At 46.7% G+C, this 14,041-nt stretch overlaps 1 protein-coding gene across 1 annotated transcript in view; it reads left to right on the top strand.

Moving 5' to 3' along the window:
- The window catches only part of psmb5 (proteasome 20S subunit beta 5), a 16,717-nt gene extending 8,146 nt beyond the window's left edge, over positions 1 to 8,571 (top strand). Inside the window, exon 3 of the mRNA XM_031854984.1 lies at positions 2,893 to 8,571. Within this exon, the coding sequence (XP_031710844.1) occupies positions 2,893 to 3,176 (284 nt within the window). The 3' untranslated portion in view covers positions 3,177 to 8,571. The remainder of the gene's footprint in view (positions 1 to 2,892) is intronic.
- The last annotated feature ends 5,470 nt before the right edge of the window (positions 8,572 to 14,041 follow it).

Genomic DNA, 14,041 nt, shown 5'->3' with positions numbered 1-14,041 from the left:
AATAAAATTTGTTCTTTTGTTGCGGTGCAGGAAAATCAGTTCATCTTGATGTATAACAACTGACTATCCACACATAATCATTTTAAGGACTTTGTCAAGTTTTTCTTGTCAGCCATGAAATGTATGATCCTTTTATGCACAGAACCTTCAATACATGCGTTTTTCCTGTTTAAGTGTAAGCGCGTGTAGTTCCCAGACCTCCCCACTAGATGGCGCTGCGGTCTCTCGGTATGCTCTGCCCCTCTTTTGTACCTCGAGCTGTGGCTTTTGGATGCCACACAGCGTGAGGGCCGTACATCACAGAAGGTGTGCTTAAAGAGGCCGCCACACTGACACAGTAATGGGAAATCAATGAAGCCGGGGACTGCGGGCCAGCCAGAACGTGGCGGTATGATGGACGTCGGGTCCCAGCCCCGGACAATTGGGTCACATGCATAATGCCCGTACACCCGCCGCGGTCGATGCCGGCTTTGTCCGGGGAGCAGAGAGGACCGTGTGAACAATGTCGGCCCCGCCTGTGTGCCAGCAAACGACATGGCGTTAAACCCCGAGCAATCAATTGAGGAAATAATGATCCCCGTATAGGTTCAATAGGTGTGTGTGTGTTCCCCCCCAGAATGCCAATGACTGAACGGAGAGGTAAATGAAATCAATCTCGATTGGGCGGGAAGCTCATTAGCCGGCTACAATCATGTCAAGAGCACTTATTCCCTCGATGGAATGTCTTAAGCCGCACGCAAAACAAATCGAATAAAAAGCTGCGTCGAGGAGCTTGTCAAATACGGCTCCACGCAACAACCTCAAATGTTATGACACTTGAAATCGGTGTACAGTTAATGCTTGATAACTCAGTGGACCCCCCCCCCCCCCTGCTACCTACAAGGACATGAAGGGTTTGCAAGAAGGTGATATATGTGACTAAATGGAATGCAGCCCCCATGACAAAAAGGTGCAGAACAGTGTGATATGAGACCATGTGTCAGTTTTACCGCCTCTCCCAGGAGAGTGATGTAATATTGCCCCCCCCCCCCCCCCTCCTAGTTGCCTGGTGCGCTTCATATTTATTTATTTATTTATTTTTTTACTCATCCAGTGGTGAATTGTAGTGGGAAGGACAGACACTGACCCATTTGATCCATCCACCATTGCACTGTGCTCCTCTAAAAGCTGTCAGTCCAGCCGGCTGCAAGGCTCCTTAAGCACCTGTCAGTGGACTGACGGAGTGGAAGGAGTCTCTGTTGGCCGCCACCGCTGCAATGCTCCACCGTACGTGCCCTCCGCTTTAAGTGGGGCTCATGAATCCCCCCCCACACACATCTCTGCCTGCGTGCCTTTCTACGGCAGAGTTTGAGGCGCAGAGACCATTAAGCGATAGCGCAGGGGCTCTACAAAGACCCAGGTGTGTTTTGGAAAGGAAATGGATGTGGGAAGTGTTTTTCTGGTGCCGCTCCGCAGCTATACTTGGACCTCCTAAAGAGTCCTCATCCACCTCCGTCAAACCGTGCCACTCAACACGAGAGGCCGCCTTTACAACCCTCTTCTCCCTGCCTATTATGTTTTTAACGAGTCCCTTACAGTTTTTCGAGAGGAACAGACGGATCTCAGACTGGCAAATTACCCCCATGCATAGACAGGCACGGCATGATTACCATGGCAAGCTAACGATAGGTTGAGGAAGCTGCAATTTGCCAGTTGAAAGCAATGGTAAGCTCCCTTTTTTATTTTTTTCTCCCAGAAAAGCAAGTGGCTCTCCATCCCTAATAGACTGTCACTAGTTTAGCCGAGGAACTCGGCAAGCGAGCGTGTGCAATCCGAGGGCATTTTGGAGTGTTTTTTAATGTGGGAGATGAGCGACGACGCTGGATATTAGGCAATTTCATATGCATGTGTCGCTGCGTTTCTCGGAGCGGGTCTCATTTTCACAGGTTTTTCGCTTTGTGAAGCGCTGTGAGAAACATGCCTTTTTTTTTTTTTTTTTTTTTTTTTAAACCATCTGCGGGACTGGCCGTGGGCGAGCGCACAGGCTGGTGCTGGCTAGTCACCCGTTCCACGTCACTCTGGGATCAGGCCCGAGCGAGTGTGTCATGGTTGCGGAACAAAATGTCCACGCGCGTGTCCACAAAGCGTGGAGCAAACTGTCACTCACGGGTCCATCGGGGCGTTGTGGGTCTTGCGGTGCACGTTGGCTTGCGTGTGCATGTGCGTGCGTGTGCATGTGCGTGCGTGTGTGAGCATGTGTCATTCAAGTGTGTGTACGCCAAGAAGTTAAAGGAAAATGTCTGAAATTCTAGTGTGTGTGGAAGGATATGAATGTGCTGTACTCGTCTTATGTCGTCAAGATGTGAGCACACTATTTTATTTTTTTTTCTTTTATCTCCTGTCCTCCCTTATGAGGTGCGAGGCGCAGTTACCTGTGCAGCTCTGGGTTGCGGGTCGATAGTTAATTTTTGGCCTGTTTGCGGGGATCAATAAGACCCGGAGCAGGGCCCCCGGGGCAGCGATGTGGCCCGTGCCTCGTCAGCAGGTTTCTGTGGCCGGCTTCGGTTTTGTTTTATTTTTTTTGGAAGAGGATGCAGCTGTTCATATCTGCCAGCTTTACTTCACTCAGAGAGGTTGCAGCTGTTCATATTCTCTCTCTTGAGGGTGTGTGTGTGTGTGTGTGTGTGTGTGTGTGTGTGTGTGTGTGTGTGTGTGTGTGAGAGAGCGTTTTGTGTGAGAGAGTGTTTTGTGCGAGAGCAGTGGTGTTAGATATGCACCGTCTCAGCTTTCCTGACAAAAAGTTCAACACCTGAGTCAGGAGGTCGCTGCTCCCCTTAACACCGTTTTCCTCCCAGCTCCCTTTTTGCCTCCCCCACCCTCCTTTTAACCCGCCTTTTTGTCCTCCATCCCCAGGGCTGTACTACGTCGACTCTGAGGGCAACCGGGTGTGCGGCGACCTGTTCGCTGTGGGCTCCGGCTCCATGTACGCCTACGGCGTGATCGACAGCGGCCTGCGGCAGGACCTGACGGTGGAGGAGGCCTGCGAGCTCGGCCGCCGCGCCATCTATCAGGCCACGTTCCGCGATGCCTACAGCGGAGGGCAGGTCAACCTGTACCACGTCCACAGCGAGGGATGGACCAGAGTCTCCCAGGAAGATGTGCTCATGCTGCACCAGCAGTACAAGGGTCAGGTGTAGTCGCGTGAATCAAGAGCACAGCGGGGACCAGGAAGTGGGAGCAGAATGGGGAGGGTCAGGAGTTTATACTAATGTTTAGCATGTTCTGAAATGTCAGTAGGGTTTGACACATGAATAAAAAAACAAAAAGACTCATCTGCCCGTTTTCCACTTGCATTACTTGTCACTAGCTTAAAGCTTCATATTCTACATTTTTAACAATTCCAGCGAGCGCCGCTCGCCCTGCACAGTATGCTTTAAAGGGCCCGACACGCTTTGATACAGAGTGGGAGTAATGTGGTGCTCGCTCACATACATTTTAATTTGAATCCTACTCTAAACTCATCTTCAACAATAAAACCTGTGATGTTCGTTATTTTTAATTTTATTTTTATTTTTTATTTTTTCTCAAAGAGCAGTGTTTTTGTTATTCCACCTTTTTTTTTTTTTTCAGGTTTCAAGATGGTGAATAGTAATCCTCAGAATGTACCCTTTTATGTAAATGCACAGTCTTATCGCCTCGTTTTCCTTTGAAGTAGTCCTATATGCCACCGTTTGTGTTTACATTTTAGTCATCTGTTCCCCCAGCTGTTGGCATTGGGAGGTACCCCCGAAGCCTGTTTTATTTATTTATTTTTGTCTCCTCTATATGTTCTGCGTTTATTAGCGCGGAGTAGCGCCGTCTAAATAGCACTATTTAATTGCATACTGCCAGCCTCAGTAATTGTGCCTCCTGAGTTGTAACGGTGTGTTTTCTTCCCCTCATTGATAATGCTCCCTTCCTCCGCTCACGTTGCAGGAGCACGTCCTTTTAATTGGAAGTGTGGGGAGTTTATTCTTTAATTCCTCCCCGAGACACTCTCGATGCACAGTGCCGTGTGCGCCCCGCCACAGTGTTTTACAATGTAACGACCTGCGCTGGCAGTGCGTGCCCCTCCAGCGCTTTTTATGGTCGGGAATAAACACTAATGAAGGGGACGGGGTAGACATCTGAAAAGCCAGTGCACTTTCAAATCATGGTTAAAAACTAGTTTCACAGGTGACCAGTCTGCAGACGGAGGAGAAATGGGATTTCGATAAATGGAAATGAGCGGGTCTCGTCTGCGATGCTGCTCTTAGTGAATGAAGTGATGGAAATAGCTCCGTCAATAGCAGAGACTGGCAGAGCGACCACGCATGCGCACATGGAGATATGCTTTTTCACATTTTGTAGAAGACTTAACCTCTAAACTGTTCTTAGGGGTTGAAGGAAGGATTTATTAATTTTTTTTCACAAACTGAGTGGATATGACTTTAAATTATATCCTCAGAAAAGTGGATGAAGGCTAGTTCCTGCAGCACTGTTAAATATTCAACATATTGTCATTTAAGTTTAGGAACTCTTACCTTGATAAAGAATAGCCAGTGTTAAGAGGCTGCAGTTTTACTCTATAATTGCAGAGAGATGCTATTTGAGCAAAAGCATAGAGGAACGTGTGTTACTATTTTTATTCCAGTGTACTATTTGCGCCACTTGTTCAACCAGCACATTACTCATGAGCATCCCAACTAAACGGCTACTGTACAAGATGGATGATCCCTCACATCTACTAAATCGCCTCGGTTTGTCTGGAGACTTGGCTTCGCACAGTAATCAACTTCATACAACACGTTACAGAAATGCAGACACAAAGTGATCACTTTAAAAGAAAGGCATATTGCCGCCTTGACCTTTTTTTGGGGCAAGTTGTTGCTCCGACTGCTGACAGCTTGCCTCCTTTGTGTTGGGGTCTAGCTCCCGGGACAACGAGAAGAGAGAGGCATCGGAGGATGCGAGGGGGGAACATGGGGAGCTAATTTCTTATTTGTGTTTCTTACACTGGGTCAAAGGTGCCGGTACTCTTCAAATGAAATACTTATCAGATTGCCGAACGGCGCCAGAAACCCACTTCAAACACGTTTCTGTAATCGGAGAGGCAACAATTTTTGTAACATGCCCATGTGTGTGAAGAGGAGAAAGCTTTTGAACTTCTCATGGTCTCTTTTTTATTTATTTTTTTACCTCCACAGTCATTTTTTAGCCATGCTAGCCATGGACGGCAGTGTCGATCTGAAATATCTTAACTATGGGATGGGTTGCCGTTGTTTCTGCACAGATGTTCATGGTCCCCAGAGGAAGAATCCTACAGACTTTGTTGATCCCCTGACTTTTTTTTTCATCTAGTGGATCTATATATAGTATAGTATTATATACATTATATATGCGTGTAAACACTTGAGTTCAGGGTGCGAGTTAGGTCGTTGGAAGCCTTCTGAACTCTTAGCGTTACTGTTTATTGATTTACATTTACAAACCGGTCTTCACTGGTGTGGATGTTCCCGCCTGCCCTGTCTGCCTGTCTGGTCATGTGTGTGTAGGAAGCACCCCCCGTGGTTTCTCACCGTGTTTGGACTCACCCATCATGTCTGCGAGTGTGACCGTGGCGTCGGACCCGCAGACAGCAGTCCAGTGTGTCGGGGGTTCGTCCAAGTCTGGCACGGAGATTGCGGGTTGTCAACAGGTATAGCTGCTGGTAAGTACCGCCTTTCAGAATACTTTTCACGAAAAACTTTACACTTACACAGGGCAGGATGGTTACACCCTGAGGAGGCATGACAAAAATTAAGAAAAATAGCTTTGTATTTGCGTTTGTTTTTTCCCGCCTAAATTAGACGGAAGGCTATGAAGAAAGACCAGCTGGCGATATTGATAGGTGCCAGCGCGATGAATTTGACACTGTCAGAAAATACCCCCTGTGCCCACATAATGCCATCTGTCAGGTGGTCAAATGTGTTTTTCAGTCCTAGACACCAGATCATATCTGAACACAGTCCTAAGGGTGCCCAGACAACGCTTCAGGGATTCACACACACACACCTCGCATATGAGCCGCTACTTCCCAAGCTTTGATGCAAAGGACTTTGTAATTGGAAAAAAAAAAATCACCCACAGCAAGGCTTTTGCTGATTGAGTATCTATCAGCCGTTGTTTATTTCTGTTGATTCTTTACCCCGACAGAAAAACCCCAAATGAGAAGTCTATTTGGTTTGGGTAATGACTCCCTTCTGGCTGCCTGTTGTCCACCCCCAACGGCTCTCCGGGTGTCACATAATCAGTACACCCAAGTCCTTAAACGCGCGCCGGTTCTGACAAACAACAAAGCCGGCGCGAAGATAATTGCGTTTGTGGTCCACGCGCAGCCCCTTCCTCGCCGCTGCCTCGTCAGAGAGGAGCTGTTTTTCATCCCTGGCGATGACAGCAACACTCTTGTCATTCCCGCCGCGTGCTCGCCACCGCCGCCTCTGCTCTAATCATGACTGTTCCTTTATTTATTTGTTCTCCCCCCCCCCCCCCCCTTTTATCCAGCAATGTTTATGGGCAATTGCCTTTTCTTTTTTTTTGACTTGATCAATTCAGTGACACGAATGAACACAGCCCGGCAAAGTAAGCAGCGCGGCCCTCGAGTTTTTGTCCAATCTGAGTCGGTGCTCGTCCGCTTCCCAGCAGGCACCTTGGAGCTTCTGCCAACCGCTATTGCTTGCTCTTGATGATGATGATCATGAGGGCTGAGGATGATGATAGCCCCTATACCATTAACGCAGACTGTGCCTCGAGAGGCCCGAAGCGGCCAACTGTTTATCCCTAGTCATGACACCTGACTGTATAAATGGGGCCTGTCTGTTTGTTTTATCGTCAACAGGCGCCAGGCCTGGCCTCCTAGGCAAACACGGACAGGGTCAGGGAGACCAGAGCTAAAGACGTGGCAGCAAGAGCGATGGTGGCTGCCACGGTCACTCCACTTACTCCCATGTGGCTCCTGGCTTTTTTTCTATTTTGTTTTCCTTCTATATTGCACTGTGTCCTTCAACACGTGGCGACTGAGTCCCTCGGGGTGGAGAGAAGTGAATTGCGGATTCCGTTGTTTTCGCGGTATCAATCGGCTTTTTTCCCCCCTTCCGACTTCCGACTTGCTATTTTATTGGCAGTTCAGTTCTGGTTATGTGAGCTCTTACATTTGTTTAGGTGACACACCATTTACGGGCTGGTGTTTTTCTTTTGACTGACCTTGCACAGTATATATACTCGGCTTCTGTTTTCTTATTTCACATCGTGTTTTATTGAGATTTTTTGCTTGGCCTCTATAACCTTCTACAATGTTATTTGTGGAAAATTCAAATCGTGGGTTGTGGAGGTTGTCATATTCATAAATCGTTGACAAGTAGGAGAGTGCGTCTACTTGATGAAATGCAGCTTTGGATTCCACGTTATTTTCCCTCCTGGATGCCTCTGCTTTACAATTCTGACAGAAGAGTACAACACTGCATTGGTTTGAAGTGTCACTCAGAGCTGCAGGCTTTTTGACAGAGTAGCCGAACCCCAGCGGAAGACCCATCTCAAGAGGGACAACTCTTTAGCCTGGCTTAAAGCCCCCCCATCCCCCCCTTTTCTCCTTTTTTTTTCTCTCTTTCTCTCACCTCTCCATCCATCCATCCCTTTCTTTTTCTGCTTTACATTTTGACTTAATCCCCCCTTTAGTGCCCTCGGCCCATTGCCCACTTCCCCTCCGGCCTGATCCCACTCCGATCAATGCCACATCCCCCCCCGACGATACCAACGGGGAGATGAGAGGCATTAATTACCCACCCCAGAGCTCGTTATCCAGGCTCAGCCCTCTCAGCTTCCTGGCTCTTTACCCACTCTGCAATTGTAATTCAGCTGCGGGCCCAAGACGTGAGGGTAATAACAGAGGGGGCCCGTCCAAACCGGACGATCGCCCGCTGATGGATCATCCGCCAGGGCCGGACGTGACGGAACTGAAGCGGGGGGGCCTGGGAGTTGCTTTCGAAAGTGATTGACACGCAGCGCTGACAATGGGATCGTGTGTGAGAGAAATAATTTATGACTTTCTCTTCCGGAGCCGAGACAAATGCCAGAAATGAGTAATGACCCCTTTCGGAAGTTCAGCTTCTCTGATCGCAAACAATAGCCCAGGTTGTCACCGCGGTGGGAATGACTGAGTTGATGGTGTTTGCGAGAAGGAGAAGCTAATGGACTAAATCATGGAAATGGCAGTTTAATTAGACATCAGGACTCTGCTATGAATCGGCATTGTAAAATCAAGAGACGTCGTCGCCGGTCGATGTGGTTACTTGTTGCGGCACAAAGACATTGGAGGTGAATTGTTCTTTTCTTTTTCGACAACTGCATCTCTCTCGGTGTGCCCTAGTATCTAGTCATCCTTTTCTTCTCCCATGCCCTATTGTGTTGCATGTCTTTTTCTTGACAGCTTGAGTGCCAAAGCCTTGAGTGCCCAGCGGTTGCCCTCCTTTGTGTAATTCAGCCTCTGATGTCTTTCATGTAAGCACTGCGGTGTAAAAAAATTTTTTAATGTTTATTTGCCGAGCCGAGTCCCCATTTCCCGCCATTCCCCATTTTTTCCTGCCACAGCTTTTATCCGTTTACCATCTTTAAGTTCGTATCCCTCCATCAGCAACTTTTCCTTATCCTCCCATGCTATACTCAGTATCCCATTATCTCCCTGCCCAACTGCTTTCCACCATCCACCCTCCCCTCCTTCACTCTCTACTTCCCCCCCCAACCCCCCACCTGCCCATTTCACCCACTCCTTCTTCCCCTCTCCCCCTGCTTGCCTTCCTATGCTCAGGACCGATCCGCTCTCATTACATCGATGGCCCTGACGATTCAGTTGAATGGTGCACTCTCTCCCCAGTGCCCCTCCAAGACCTCTCACTGCAGCGCCCCCCCCCCCACCACCACCACCATGCACCAGCACTCAGCGCTGACGGCAGCCTCGGCTCTTTCTCCGTGGGCACAAAGACAGCGTGGCACCTGCTACTCTGCCCCGTGACCTCTTATCATATAGGTCACGTGGTAAGATGAGTGCTTTATTGAAGCAGGACTCTCCAGGTGTAAATGCTGGAGGCCCTTCCTGTTTCTCACTCTATTTCAGATCTCAGGTATGAGGCTTTCCCCCTTTGATTCAGGCTTTTGCCAGTGAGCGCCAGCGACTGAGCCACAACCGCCCTCCATTATTCATTCCTCAAGGCGCATGTTTCACACATTCAGGATTACCTGCACTGCAGCTGACTGTGGTTCGCCTCCAGTCCAAGTGACTCTCTGCTATACTACCACTGCATTTCTTGCTCAGATGCAAATGGTGCAGGCTACAATCTGTCCCATTTCTCCCCTCCGCCCTCCCACTCGATGCTCCCCCATCTGGATGTACAGTTGTGCGAAATGGGATGCTAATCCAAATCATAACTTAATGTTGTGAGGTGACTGTTTCGCCCTCCTCCTCTCCTTTCAAACGGCACTCCTATCGCAGCTTAGTTTCACCCCTTGAAATCCACTTTACCCCCTGTTTAGCTCTCCTTAAGTCACTTTAAAAGAGTACTACACTGATTCAGCTTTGTGGAACTGATGCAGCGGAGCCACAGATCTCGTCTTTTTCTTTGCGTGCATTCTTCTTCTTTGTGAAAAGCCTTGCGCCTACATTGCCCACAGTTGGAGTCAGGAGATTCAGGCGTGTTGTGCTTCTTTCTTTCTTTTTTAAAGTTGCAATCTTCGAATCTGACTCAGGTGACATCACTCGAGGTCCTTAAACAGATGTCGTGCAGTGAGCCGCTGAGGGCTGTATACAACTTTCTCCACGTATGGTACTTCCCCCAAAAAACGTATTTGATTTCCCCTTTTAGGTTTTAGGTTATTCTACTGTCTGACAGCATCATATATTCTTTATTGGCTTGTTCCAACTCTCCATTAAAACCACTGTATTTACAGAGTTAAGTAGTTAAAGGTGCCACCTTGTTCTGGCTGCACTATTCCATCAAATGGAAATATTCAAAGATATCTTGTCCATCATTTTACAAACAACTCCCCAGATATTAGCCTCACATATTTGGTACATTTATAAACGTCGAGATCTCCGCTAGAATTCGTATACTAAAGTGATCTGGGTTTGAGCGACGCTTGGCTGCAGAGCGTGGATTTGTAATGACTGTAGAGTAGATGTCAGCCGTGTAGCATTAAACTGGATGTGATCGGCTATGAAAGGGGTCAGTCCATTACAGCAGAGTCGCACACTATTTTTGTTGTGCTTACAGAAAGCAATAAAAAAAATAAAACCAGCCCGTCTCGGTTACACTGAATTATCTGCAGGCCCCTCTGTTAACAGTTTCCATTGGAACTACTTTCCAACAAAGAAAACGGTCCCAGGGAATCTACAATACGTACAAGAAGTGAAGTGGTCCATTGTGCAGCTCAGTAAGTGAACTGCCCAGAGAGTCGGCTATTTTTCCAAAGCCCAAAAAATCGCTTCACTGCACTTGACGTCCAACTGAGTAAAGTCCCCCCACTGTAAAAAGCAGCGAGCATTGATTGAAAGTGACGTCACTGCATTTCCTCTCCTCTGCACTTGACACAGACGTTGGCACAGCGTACTCAAGGATGCAGCAAGAGCTCCCACAGTGAGAGAGAGACAGAGAAGAAAAAAAGGAATGACTGTCCAACTATCTTGTTATGGCGGATAACTTTATGACCAGAGGGTTGTCTCATGAAAGCAAGATTTTATCCACACTAATAAAGAGAATGTGGACTATATGCACTTCTGGCTGAAAGTTAGGTAGAAGATGAGTGAACAAGCTGTCCCATAAGAAAGAATGTAATATCATGAATGGCTCTTTCGTATATATGCCGAAGTGAAAGACAAAATCTCTCTTCAACAAAGCCGCAGATAAGATAAAATCTCATGTACTTACATCTAACATTTCACAGGGTCTTTTAAACCGGAAAAAAAATAAAGACTTCATCCCTTAATTCAACTCTTGCTTTTTCCATTTCTGCAACTTTAACTTTTCTTCTAACTTTATTTTTACTTGGACAAAATGTGAGACATACTTTGTAATGATGGCAGTGGCTTAAAGAAGATCATACTGACCATGTAAACGTAATCAAACTTAGCTAGAATTAATTTGTAATAGCTTGCAGCTGTGTTTTTCACAATACGACAGCTCCATCATATGCTAAAACTATTTAGTCTTTATTTATTTTGAGTTTTTTTTCGATTTAGCCCACCGGACTCTGAGGAGATGCTACGTGTGTCGGTCACAAGTAAAGTCCACGTGGCTCTTCATAGGGTGCCACTCAGAAGCAAGGTGACTTTGTACTGATGGGACAATGCCCGTTACAGACTGACACCACACGGGGATGTGTACCGTCACGGGGGGGCACCATATGCCATGGAGAGCCAAAAAATCTGCAGGTTTTCATTCCAGCAGATCTCCTCAGCGGGTGACTGAGCTGATGAGCTCTTCCTTTCTACCTGACGGAGTGCTAATTAGCGGGGCCTTGGCTGCAATGGAAACCTGCAGCAAGTGGTTGGCTACACTCGTGCTACAGTGTACTGTTTTCTTTGTGTGAGCAGCTTCTCTCTTTCCTTTGTGCATGCTATTCTTAGTTTCCATCAAGAGCACACTATAACCCCTGTAATGGAACATTTCTATTTAGTATATATTTCTACTTAAGTATATTGTGTAAATGCTTAAGTGCTTGTACTTTTGCTCTGAACTCATAGACCTTCATCCTTTGTGTTAACATACGTGTAATGTATCTTGCTGTTGGGTAATGGACATATTATATTCTTCTGAGTATTTTATATTATCAGTAGAACTGTTTTATAACTATAAACCATCATAAGCTTGCATCACTTAACTTGTGATCCATGCAGCTGACTGCCTGCACACATGTCCTCTTCTTCTTTGTCTTGGATAACCAGTACTTATTGTATATTCACATGTTCTATGCATTAAGAATAAAACGTGTATATATATATATATATATATATCTGTGTGTCTGTTGCGACACAGATAAAGCACTTCTTTTACTTCTTTAACTGCCAAGGCCTGGAGCAGGATGTTCCAGGACACAGACCCTTGATCACTCTCTAGAGAACTCTGTTCGATCTTTTAGTCTGTAGCGCACACTTCTACTTCTTTGTGACTCTGTATAACTGTGCCTCTTCTGGAGGTCTGGAGGCTTTTTTATTTTTTTTGCAGGGGAAGATATTCTGACTGTCACAGCAGGGAAAGCACAGGTGTAACTAATAACATTAATAATGGCTGCATTCCATTCAAGTGTGCCAGTTCCGGGGTCCTGATATCGTGCACGCTGACTCGATGCCAGTGGCTTAGCGGGACACCTCGACGGAAAAGACACCATTAATGTGATTCGTTCCACCTGTTCCCCCCCCTCCTGCTGTGACTCATCAAAAACGTCTGCTGTGGAGGAAAAGAAAAGAAAAAGGCCTGTTTGCAATTCCCTTTGATTTCTGGGTTTATTTATTTGTTCGACCGGTGCCTTGTTCTTGTTTCCGTTGATCAGCGTGCAAATTATGACACTGCAAAAAATCTGTAGCATCAAAGGTAAGCATCTGATTTGTATCGCCCTCCACCCCCCACCAGTATCAGGGCTTCTGTCTACACTCACCATCTTACACTCACATGTTCTATACAGGTACAGGAGCCTCGTAGATGACCCAGAGGTACCAATTACTCCGCCAATAGTGGCCCTCGATGGACTGCAGCGGGTTGTGTTTTCTAAACTTTCACTTTTCTCTGGCAAAATGGCATTGCTATTAGTCTTGCATTTGCTCTTAAGAGTATCGAACTGTGTATTTTCCACTTTAGAGGGGCAGCGTGGTCTTTATCAGATGCTGATGTTAAAATGATGTCTGTATTCTGTTTCCTCCAAACTCACTCTGCTACTTTCCTCCCTTTCCTTCCTCTCTTGTTAAAACACATCAGAGTAAGCCCAGTCTTTGCTTCGCCTTTGCCTGTAATCCCAACAGTGCTTGTTACTACGATCCCCTTCATCTAACTATTCAGCGGTGGGCTTTCTTATTGCTTTGGGAGGGTCTTCCGGTGCCATTGCTCGCCGAGGATATTTACTAGACCGCGTCTCGCTGCCGCCGCGCGTTCTTGTTCTCCAACACAGCCTTGTAAAACTGTTCAGGTGTATTTATACAGTGTCTCCTCCGCAGTAGGCGGTGGTGCCGCCGTCCCCGAACATAAAACATGAAAGTGTTTTTCTCACCTCTGAGTGTGTAAACACTTCTGTTTGTATAGTCGGCCCTTTCATAAATATATTTTTCCCCCATCAAAATGGATATACACTCTTTCATGCTCTCATTCTTTATCTTAACCTTTTGCTTGTTATTGTACTGTGTATTATTCCTGTAAATAAATGTGAGCTCGATGCTGAACCGAGAACAAGAAAAGCCCTTGAAGAAGCTTCTGGCTGCGACTCCTCTCAATCCGCAAATGCTATCGCACTGATTTTTAGCGGCCTTAAATAAAATGTGTTTGCTTGTTTCGCTGCTCACCCGAGTCCCGATAATCGCTCCCCTCCGCCTGTGATCTGGCGGCCCCTAGCTCTGGCGAAGGCTTTCCTCTCTTGCCGCCTAATTGGTTCTGATGTCCTCTGCGGGGGAATTTTCTGGAGAGAGAGAGGCGCTGCGGCGAAGAGGGGGTCGAAACGCACTGGGGGGATTAGTGAAGGGTTAACGCAGGACACAGAGAAAAATAAAGGTGCCATCTGGAACCAAAAGGGGTTCTTCAGCGGGATGCCTTAGAAAAAACATTTCTGGTTCCACAAAGTACCTTTCAGACCAAGGTTCTTTAAAGAACCATTTTCTTAAACGGTTCTTGAAAGAACCCGCAACAGTGCGTGAAAAAACCTTCTAAAAGGTTCTTCCAAGGAATCATTTTTTCTTTAAATAACCGATTTCTGGAATATATATGTATATATACAGTATATGTGTGTGTGTGTGTGTGTGTATATGTGTGTGTGT

Source organism: Anarrhichthys ocellatus, unplaced genomic scaffold (genome assembly GCF_004355925.1).
Source record: "Anarrhichthys ocellatus isolate YVR2014 unplaced genomic scaffold, GSC_Weel_1.0 scaffold15, whole genome shotgun sequence".
In the NCBI taxonomy this organism is placed as follows: Eukaryota; Metazoa; Chordata; class Actinopteri; order Perciformes; family Anarhichadidae; genus Anarrhichthys; species Anarrhichthys ocellatus.
The sequence above is the reverse complement of the archived record's forward strand: the minus strand, read 5'-3'. Positions and strand labels throughout refer to the sequence as shown.